The sequence below is a fragment of the Callorhinchus milii genome, unplaced genomic scaffold (assembly GCF_018977255.1).
Source record: "Callorhinchus milii isolate IMCB2004 unplaced genomic scaffold, IMCB_Cmil_1.0 Scaffold1558, whole genome shotgun sequence".
Taxonomy (NCBI): domain Eukaryota; kingdom Metazoa; phylum Chordata; class Chondrichthyes; order Chimaeriformes; family Callorhinchidae; genus Callorhinchus; species Callorhinchus milii.
Genome location: NW_024706299.1, coordinates 1 through 11034, shown reverse-complemented (window position 1 = coordinate 11034; position 11034 = coordinate 1). Strand labels below are relative to the sequence as shown.

Sequence of the window (11034 nt, the reverse complement as noted above, 5' to 3'; positions counted from 1 at the left end):
CACTGCTGTGTGCATTTGGCTGCCGGGTTTCACCCACAAAACACACAACAAACTTGTATGGCGCCCTTCATATCGGAAAGACATCCCAGTCACTACACTTTACAGTATATCCTACATTTCAAATGATGTGATAAGGTGCTATATCAAATGCAAGGATTATTATTATTCGGACCATCTGTTGGGATTTTCTGTTAGGAGTTGGATTCGTGTGTTAGCCTGGCTCAGTACCTGGGCTAGCATCAGTCTAGACTGCCGTTAATGGGTTGAAGGAAGGCTGGGGTCTCCAGTACTGAGTATGGGCTTGTTTCCAAGCGTTGTGGGTCTGTGTGTGTGACTGAAGCTCTTCTCTCCCCCCTCATTCTTCTCACAGGAGGAGTAAGATGAACCCTTTGTGGAACACAGTCATCATCGGGGGTGTGAACAATGGAGAAAGGTAGCCAGGCAACTGAGAGACGGGAATGGGGAGCAGTTACACACTGACTGATGATTGCTTTTTGGTGCAGGTTGTGAAGGAGGTGGTTGTGGGAGGGGGAAGTGCGGAGGTGGTTGTGGGGCGGGGGGGGTGGGAGGGTGTTGTGCGGGAGGGAGGCAGACACTGAGCAGTCACACGGGTCTCACTTGCTATAACCACACTGTTTGTTCACAGTTTCCTGGGGTACGTGGACAAGCTGGGTGTGGCCTATGAAGCTCCAACATTGGCAACTGGCTTTGGGGCTTATCTAGCGCAGGTACACTGTGTGGGTGAAAGCGAGCGCGTGAAAGTGAGCGGGGGAGCATGCAGGCGAGGGCAAGAGCGCACGTGTGTGAAACATACTCTCACTCGTGAGTGTGTGTGTATAATGGGGGTGAGGGAGCGGGGATGTGTGTTTTATGGGGGGGAAGGAGACAGTGTATGTTTGTATATAATTGGGCCAAGGGAGGGAGAGTGTCTGTCTGTGTGTGTGTGTGTTTCTCCATCCCCTGTATTCACACTGTCCTCTGCAGCCTTTGCTGAGGGAAGCAACAGAAGCCAATCCCAACCTCACCAAGGATATGGCCCGAAACTTGATTGAGCGCTGCCTGAAGGTGCTGTACTACAGAGACGCCCGCTCCTACAACAGGGTAAGAGACACAGCCAATCACGCTGCCCCCTCTCCACAGCTCTAACGACTCTAATGGAGTCCTGTAGTGTAGTGCTTGGAGCTCTCGCCTCATAAGCGAGAGACCAGGGTTTGATTTCCAGGTGGGATAGGTCAGGACAAAACTTTAGGCGAGTTCCCTTGCTGCACACAAAGGCACGCACGCATGCCTTTGTTTACCAGCGGTAAGTAAGAACCCACTTTGTTGGTTCGATTGGTAGATCACTTACCAGGGATAATAATGCTCTCAAACATACCCAGTGCTGTAGAGGGACCTGGAGCAGGACCCCTGGCTGACTCTCCTCCCTCATCCTTATATTATATCCTCCCTGTTAGACCCCCCCCCTCTCTTGTATATGTATGACTGCACGCTTTGGTACGTCCTCTTGACGTGAAAGGCATTGTACAGATGTAATTTGTTGTTGTTTCCCTCAGTATGAGATCGCGACTGTGACAGAGGCTGGGGTGGAAATCGAGGGGCCGCTGTCCACAGAAACCAACTGGGACATCGCTCACATGGTCAGGTTAGTGACTGTATTTACACAGCTCCCATCAGGTGGGGCAGCGTCTCAAAGCACTTAACAGCAGTGGTGGAGCCTGGCGGCAAGCTGGGGGGGGGTGACCATAGGCACGGTTGGAGAGGATGGTCAAGTGATCCAGCGTCTTTCACGTCAGGAGGACAGCTCCCAGCACTTCAGGATATACTGTGAAATGTAGTGACTGTTTTGGGTGCCAACGCAGCGGCTGATTTGCACATAGCGACGTCCCCGTAAACAGCCATGAAGTGAATGATTAATTTTATTTGGGGGAGGGGAGGTGGTTTTCGGCCAGGATACCAGAGAGGGAGGACAGAGAGGGGGTGGGTGATAAGAGAGGGGGGGGGGGAAGACTTCCATAATGAACCAAGTCACTGAACCTACTAACTGCACTTCTGTCTCTATTGCAGTGGCTTTGAATAGAAGATGAAAGCAGTGCTGGAGCTGTCATCATGTCTCCCCTCGCTACTCAAGCCGCTACTCAAGAAGCCTCAGAGCTTATCTGTAACCTATAAACTTTTCTTGTTATTTTAAAAGGTGAAGGAAAAATATATGTACTGTAATTTTGTACTTTGTCACAGAGTGAATAAAGCAGCTAGGAGGAAATGTCCCAAATGTTTTTTTTAAATAATCCTTGATACAATTGCATGATCAAGACATCTCAAAGCACTTCATGGTAATGTGAATCCTGTGGGGCTCTGTGGTAAGAGCGGGGGTATGGGACAAGTTGGATAGCTCTTTCAAGAGCAGGCATGATGAGCCAAATGGCCTCCTTATGCTGTAAGATTTATTGATTCTAACTGTGGGTGAATGTGGCAGCCAATTTACCCACAGCAAGGATCCTCACGCAGATACGTGAAGTGAATGGCTCTTTATTGAGAGAGAGAAGTGTTGGCCAGGACACTGGGAAGCACCTTTGTGGTTTCCAGAAATGACAGAAATAGTCTAAATCTCACTGGTGAGGTGTGGGATTTGGCCCATCGACTGCACCTGGAAACGACTAGATCATCTGTGTATGAGGCCACCTGCACCAGGAGCCCACTCTCACACCACCTGCACCAGGAGCCCACTCTCACACCACCTGCACCAGGAGCCCACTCTCACACCACCTGCACCAGGAGCCCACTCTCACACCACCTGCAACAGGAGCCCACTCTCACACCACCTGCACCAGGAGCCCACTCTCACACCACCTGCACCAGGAGCCCACTCTCACACCACCTGCACCAGGAGCCCACTCTCACACCACCTGCACCAGGAGCCCACTCACACCACCTGCACCAGGAGCCCACTCTCACACCACCTGCACCAGGAGCCCACTCTCACACCACCTGCACCAGGAGCCCACTCTCACACCACCTGCACCAGGAGCCCACTCTCACACCACCTGCACCAGGAGCCCACTCTCACACCACCTGCACCAGGAGCCCACTCTCACACCACCTGCACCAGGAGCCCACTCACACCACCTGCACCAGGAGCCCACTCACACCACCTGCACCAGGAGCCCACTCACACCACCTGCACCAGGAGCCCACTCTCACACCACCTGCACCAGGAGACCACTCTCACACCACCTGCACCAGGAGCCCACTCTCACACCACCTGCACCAGGAGCCCACTCTCACACCACCTGCACCAGGAGCCCACTCTCACACCACCTGCACCAGGAGCCCACTCTCACACCACCTGCACCAGGAGCCCACTCTCACACCACCTGCACCAGGAGCCCACTCTCACACCACCTGCACCAGGAGACCACTCTCACACCACCTGCACCAGGAGACCATCCCCAGACGCACTACACAACCAAACGCGCGCGGGTGGCGGAAGTGGGCCGGGTACGCGCGGTGTGTAGCTCTCCGCGCGGCCGGAAGTAGCGGCGGCTGGTTGTGGAGGAGGCGGGAAGCCGAGAGCCAGGCAGGGCGAGCGGGAGCGGAGAGGAGCGGGAGAGGCGAGGCGAGGGGCCGCGGGACGGGGGCAAAAAGCAGCAGGAGAAGGAGAGGCCGCGCCGCTCACTGGAACGGGGTGAGTTGTGGGGCTTTGTGCGAGGGTCGGGCCCGGGGGGGAAGGAGGGTTGTTATCCGGTCGTCGCCGCCATTTTGGAGCCGCTTCACTCCCGCCCTCGACTACCCTCTCCTCTCCGGCTTTATTCCCTCCCCAATCTCCTCTCTCTTCCCACCTCTCTCTCACACCCTACCCGGGAGAGGCCGCCTCACTCTCCCGTCCACACACATACCGAGATCCCTTCGCGCGTATCTGCCCCACGCCGCGGACTACTTTGCACGCCCTGTAAACATGGCAGCTCGTATACACCACACCCGTATATACCCTCATATATCCTGAATCCCCCCCCACCACCGCTGGGCGCTATAATGTGTCCACACACACGGAAACCCGTCACCGTTGCTTAAGAGTCTCCAAACCCAACTGAGAATTCCCCACATCCCCCTCACACCCGGGAACCCCCGAGACAGGTTGTTGGGATGGATTGCGCTCTCTCTCTGGAGGGAGACCTCATTATGAGGTTCCAGCTGTGATTGTTCAGTCAATTGACAAACAAAGCAGACAATAACAGGAGGTGTGTCACCTGTTGCTTACTGGCCTGTATCACAGTGGTTCCCTTTCGGTTGCTCATGGAGCTGTGATTGCTTAGTCTATTGACCAAGGATAATAGTAGGTTAATTAATTCATGTTGCATCCCCAGCTCAGAGGGTTTGACACTTCAGGTGGGTTCATGGTCCGAGAGTTTCTGTACTGTTCATCCCCTCCTTTACTCAAACAGAAACTCAACCAGACCAATTGCTCACAACAGTGTCCCACAAACAGTCGTGGATTATTATTATAATAAGGCTTGCAGGGTTAACAGGATCTGAGTGTATCTCATACAGAGCCGCAACCAATCCCACACATTGTTATCCGCAGTAAACTCCTGATAACTCGACACTCCAAAGGAAAATTTACTATATGTTTGTTTCATCCAAAAAATATACAGTCAATTCACTTTACAGTATATCCTGTGAAAGAAGATGCGATAAGGCGCTGTATCAAATGCAAGCATTATTATAAAAGGGCTCGGTGATGAGTTTATTGTATATAATAACAATAATATATACAGTAAATGCATCACTGAGCCTTTTTATTATAATAATAATAGTAATTGTTCTCTTGTGATGTCCTGTTCCAGTGGGATCATTATGGCAGACACAGACTTGTTTATGGAGTGTGAGGAAGAGGAGCTGGAGCCATGGCAACGCATTGAAGATGATGTCGTGGATGACACTGGGGCTGAAGCGACACCTTCTAGCACCAACCACTTCAGCTCAGGTAAACCCCTCCCTCCCTCCCTGAGAGGATAAAACCTTTCTAATCCTTTCATACAGCTGTCCTTTGGGATGAGACGTTAACTCCCTGCCCTGGCTCAATGCCCCCACTGCCCCGTCTGCAGCTGGCTCCCGAAGACCGTGCCTATGGTCACCTGCCCCCTCCCTCCCCCCAGCTCGGAGTTGTGCTCCTCCACTGTCAAGCGCTCTGGGCCGCTACTCTGCGTGAGGGGCGCAGTGTAAATACAGACACCTGCGCAGTAATGTAAAGGATTGTTACTATGTGTACAGTAAACTCCTGCCGCTCTGTTGGGGGTGAAGAGACGTCAGCTTCTTTATTGTGTTTTTTATTATTTGGTTCTCGCCTCAAGGTGTGAAGCGTGGGTTTGTCCCAGTCAGCGTCCCACAAGCAGTTGTGAATTGAGTGACCAAATTATTATTTTTGGAAAATGATCCGCTAATCAAATATCAAGCAGGTTCCTACTTACTGCTAGGTAAACAAAGGTGTGTGTGTTCATGGAGTAAGGAAACTTGCCTAAGGTTTTGACCTGTCCCACCCAGGAATCGACCCCAGGTCCTCTTGCTTGTGAGGCGAGCGCTCTAACCACTGAGCTACAGGACTCTAAGGCAGTGAATGTGCGCGGCTCACCTGTTATACATGACTCTAGTCATCCAGGAATGGAGAGCCTTAGGGCTGTAGCTGTGCCCATCTCCCACCAGCTCCTCATTAATTCTATGGATAAAGGAGAACATTAGGTTTGGACCTGCTAGAGAGAGAGAGAGCTAGAGAGTGTGTGACAAACGGCAACATACATGATCCAGAAATCAGGAGTAAAGCCAACATACTCCAACGCCTCTGCTGTTACAAAGCCCTTGGTGCAAGGGCCTGGGTTGTGGAATGTTACAGCACAGAATCAGGCCATTCGGCCAAGCATGTCTGCGCTGCATGTGGGAGAGATGCACACAGACATTAAGAGAGACGTGCACACACACTAGGCACGCAACACAGAAACAGACAGGCACACAGACAGGGAGAGACGCATACACACACGGATCAGTAGCCCTGACTCACATCATCTGCTCGATTACTTGTTTGAGGTACTGGTAATCAGCGTAGTCTCCTGAGGCCCCGAGCACAGTGCACTCGTTCACTTTCATCAGCCGGGAGATGCTGCGGAACCTGGCCATGTTGCCGTAGGAGCCCAGCATGTCAGCAGCCAGAATCACCCCCCCATCGAACTTCACCCCCAGCACCGAGGTGCCAGTCACCATGGGGTTCCTGCAAACAACACAGGGCCGTAGTAGAAGAGAATCCTACAACACAGGAGGCCATTTGGTCCATCTCCCTCCCGGTGTCCTGACTGACAGACAAATTCACTCGCTCACTTCCTGGCTGTTTGCGAGGGCATTGCTACACACCAATCGGCTGTCGCATTAGCCCACAAAATAGTCACTGCACTACTTTCCTGGGAATCCCGTGAAGCGCTTCGAGACATCCTTCTGACGTGAAAGTCACGGTGTTAAATGTGAAGATAATTATTATTTAATGGGTGTGCAGAGTGCAAATTGACTGCTGCGTTGGGTTACAAATAAACAGTCAATAAACTTGATAGCGATTCCCTGTGAAGCACTTTTTGAGACGTTTTGATGTTAAAGGCAAAGAGAGTTTCCAATCGTTTCCAGGCCCGTTTAAACCATCTGACTTTTGCTTTCTCAAGCACTTCTCTTGATCGCCAGTCACCAGAGATCGAACTGAGAAATAAATCTCTCTCAAAAAGAAATTAATCTTCAAGACAAAGTGACACACAACCCAGCGTGTGTCTCTAACATCAAAATATCTGGAAACACTTCCACTGTAATTGCCAGCTTGCTGAGTCAAGCTCTGGCTTCAGGAATCAGAAGGTTCAAGCCCTCACATCAGGCCTGTAAGCTCACAGTCCAGGCTGACACTCCAGCCCAGCGCTGGGGGGAGAAGCGCAGCATTATGAGAGACACTGTCCTTTTGAGACCATTGACCGGGGTCCTGGCCCACAGATTTAAAAAAATCACTCACCCACATCATGGTGGATTAATGGTCTTACTGGAGAAAATGATCTCGCCCCCGGGCTCTCTCTCTTTCTCTCCTGTCCCCCCCTCCTTTATCTCCCCTTCCCCCGTTTCCCTCTTCCCCCTTCTCTGTGACCTCTGACCTCCTCGCCGGCGGCGGGAGGGGATGAGGCAGCACTTTTGCCCCTTTAAGGGGAAATGAAAGTCTAACCCCCTCCCCCGGACTCACAGAGTGTGTCTGGTCGGCCCCAGGCCGCTGCTGGGCACCGAGTACAGCTCCCCTGGAGTCTGGCCGCCCGGCCACAACCTGAAACCCGCGCCGAACACCGACTCCACTCCTCTCAGCGACGCCATCTTTCCTCCGTGTGTGAGGAGCGGGAGGGTGGAGCGCACCACTGCCAAAGAGAGGGGAAGAAAAGCGAGCACTTTAATAACCCACTCACTTTACCCCACACACTCCTCACTCCGGTTTTCTAACTCCTACTGTTAACTTGACATTTATTTATACCCAATAAATCCCACACTCCTCCATTTCGAACCCTCCTTGTTCTTTGTTCCTACTTATTCTAAACCATGCTCCCCCTCTAATCCAGGAATGGTTCCCCTCCTGTCAATCAAAGCATGGAGGGCACCACTGCTAAACAGGGGGGATATGTACTTATTTATTCCCCCCAAACACTCACAGTAATCCCCTCACTCCTGTTATATTATTCCCACTGACAAATACCTTCTTGAACACACTCAGTAAATCCAATTCACTCCCCCCCAGCCACCTCTTTACTCTTTATTCGATTAGTGCTCCCCCCAGCCGAGCAGATGTTTTTTTCCCTGTCACTGAACCCCTCCCCCAGCCACCAGCTGGAAACAGGTGTGTGTGTACAACAAGAATTTACACATACCATAAACTTCTGATAACTTGACCCTGGCTTAATTTATCAGTACCACTTAAGTCATCAATATCCAGCCACATTATTTTCGTCCACAACCACGCAGTCACTACCCTCTATAGTGTAGGCTGTGAAGCACTTTGAGACATCTCAACAGCTTAATAAGCTCCCTCCCTTCCCTCCCCTCACCCTGACCATTTCCCCCCTCCTCGCTCCCTCCCTTCCCTCCCCTCACCCTGACCATTTCCCCCCTCCTCGCTCCCTCCCTTCCCTCCCCTCACCCTGACCATTTCCCCCCTCCTCTCTCCCTCCCTTCCCTCCCCTCACCCTGACCATTTCCCCCCTCCTCTCTCCCTCCCTTCCCTCCCCTCACCCTGACCATTTCCCCCTCCTCTCTCCCTCCCTTCCCTCCCCTCACCCTGACCATTTCCCCCCTCCTCTCTCCCTCCCTTCCCTCCCCTCACCTGACCATTTCCCCCCTGCTCGGGTCATGACCCAACTGTGCAGCGCCTTGGGACGTCCTCCTGACGTGAAAGGCGCTCTATAAATGGAATCTTGTTGTTGTTGTTGTTGTTATATCAAATGTAAGTATTATATTATTCTTATTTCTGTATTTATACACATACCTAACTTGTTTCTCCTGATAACTCGTCACTGAGCCCCCTACCATCCTGTTCGCTCCCTCCGCTCAGTGGGCTCTGGCCTGCTTCACGTTCCCCTGCCTCACTCGTGGGTGAGCCTTTGCCACTCTGCCCACACCCTCTGGAACTCATCCTGCAGTCCCTCTGCCTTGCCCCCTCCACGTCACCATCAAGACCCACCTCAAGACTCTCTTTTTTGACCGTGCTTTCAATTTCCCTGCTTCCCTGCCTACCCTATACCCTCCCCCCACCCCGCCCCCCAGCTCAGGTACGTAACTGTCTATCCAGGAGCCTTGGGACATCCTCCTGATGTGAAAGGCACCATAAACATGTCGCTTTATTGTTATTTTCCCTCGGAGCGCTGAGTTATCAGAAGTTTATTGCATTGAATGTGAGTATTCTTATCACTTTATTTGTGGGTTCAACCCCCCCCCCCCCACACACACACACCGTAGACTCTGAGCTCACAGACCAGGCCAATATAACAATAATATATAATAATTATATAATAATAATATTGTTATTAATGGTTAGTCAAAGTATGGAGGGCACCACTGCTAAACAGGGGGGATGTGTGTTTATTTATTCCCCGCTCTATCCCCATGGCCCTGACCAACCCCACTCCCCCGCTCTCTCCCCATAGCCCTGATCAACCCCACTCCTCCCGCTCTCTCCCCATAGCCCTGATCAACCCCACTCCCTCGCTCTCTCCCCATAGCCCTGATCAACCCCACTCCCCCTGCTCTCTCCCCATAGCCCTGATCAACCCCACTCCCCCGCTCTCCCCCCATAGCCCTGATCAACCTCACTCCCCCCCCCCCGCTCTCTTCCCACAGCCCTGATCGACCCCACTCTCTCCCCATAGCCCTGATCAACCCCACTCCCGCCCTCGCTCGCCCCCCCCGCTCTCTCCCCATAGCCCTGATCAACCCCACTCCCCGCTCTCTCCCCATAGCCCTGATTAACCCCACTCCCCCGCTCTCTCCCATAGCCCTGATCAACCCCACTCCCCCGCTCTCTCCCCATGGCCCTGATCAACCCCACTCTCCCGGTCTCTCCCCATTGCCCTGATCAACCCCACTCCCCCCGCTCTCTCCCCATGGCCCTGATCAACCCCACTCCCCCCGCTCTCTCCCCATGGCCCTGATCAACCCCACTCCCCCCCTCTCTCCCCATAGCCCTGATTAACCCCACTCCCCCGCTCTCTCCCCATAGCCCTGATCAACCCCACTCCCCCCGCTCTCTCCCCATGGCCCTGATCAACCCCACTCTCCCGGTCTCTCCCCATTGCCCTGATCAACTCCGCTCTCTTCCCATAGCCCTGATCAACGCCGCTCTCTCTCTCTCTCCTCATAGCCCCAATCAACATTATAATTATTGATAACATAGGGGAGGGAGGGAGAGAGAGAGATGGACGCGATACATTGTCAGAGACCCCATCCTTTTCGAATGAATCATAGAATTATACACTGTACCTGACCAATCAGGAGACAGTTACCGGGAGCTCAGGCTCTGCCTGACAACAGGACTGGCCAATCAGGACACTGTCACTGGAGGTCAGGTTATGCCTGACAATGGGACTGGACAACCAGGAGACAGTTACCGGGAGCTTAGGCTGTACCTGACAACGGGACTGGCCAATCAGGAAACAGTTACCAGCACTCAGGCTTTGCCTGACAACAGGACTGGCCAATCAGGAGACAGTTACCGGAGGCTCAGGCTGCGCCGGACAACGGGGCTGGCCAATCAGGAGACAGTCACCAGGGGCTCAGGCTCCACCTGACAACAGGACTGACCAATCAGGAGACAGTTACTGGGGGCTCAGGCTGTACCTGACAACAGGACTGTCCAATCAGGAGACAGTTACTGGGGGCTCAGGCTTCGCCTGACAACAGGACTGGCCAATCAGGACACTGTCACTGGGGCCTCAGGATGGCCTGACAACAGCACTGTCCAATCAGGACACAGTTATCGGGGCTCAGGCTCTGCCTGACAATAGAATCATAGAATTGCACAGCACAGAAGGAGGCCATTCGAGCCGTCGTGTCTGTGCTTTTCCAAATCAACCCCACTCTCTCCCCATTGCCCTGATCAACCCCACTCTCCCGGTCTCTCTCCATGGCCCTGATCAACCCCACTCCCCCACTCTCTCCCCATTGCCCTGATCAACCCCACTCTCCCGGTCTCTCCCCATGGCCCTGATCAACCCCACTCCCCCCGCTCTCTCCCCATGGCCCTGATCAACCCCACTCTCTCCCCATGGCCCTGATCAACCCCACTCCCCCACTCTCTCCCCATGGCCCTGATCAACCCCACTCTCCCGGTCTCTCCCCATTGCCCTGATCAACCCCACTCTCCCGGTCTCTCCCCATGGCCCTGATCAACCCCACTCTCCCGGTCTCTCCCCATAGCCCTGATCAACCCCACTCCCCCGCTCTCTCCCATGGCCCTGATCAACCCCACTCTCCCGTCTCTCCCATGGC

The 11034-nt window shown here is 53.3% G+C and overlaps 2 protein-coding genes across 2 annotated transcripts; one reads left to right on the top strand and one right to left on the bottom strand.

Moving 5' to 3' along the window:
- Window positions 1-370: 370 nt before the first annotated feature.
- LOC121848009 (proteasome subunit beta type-4-like) lies at window positions 371-2264 on the top strand (the record flags this gene model as incomplete). Its single annotated transcript, XM_042346748.1, is given in 5 exon segments — window positions 371-433; window positions 647-728; window positions 985-1101; window positions 1554-1642; window positions 2065-2264. Coding segments are annotated over 5 exon segments (364 nt in total), but the record flags the coding sequence as incomplete, so codon positions are not given.
- A 3361-nt stretch (window positions 2265-5625) lies between these two features.
- Window positions 5626-7404, bottom strand: psmb4 (proteasome 20S subunit beta 4; the record flags this gene model as incomplete). Its single annotated transcript, NM_001292202.1, is given in 3 exon segments — window positions 5626-5710; window positions 6050-6256; window positions 7253-7404. Coding segments are annotated over 3 exon segments (417 nt in total), but the record flags the coding sequence as incomplete, so codon positions are not given.
- Window positions 7405-11034: the final 3630 nt, after the last annotated feature.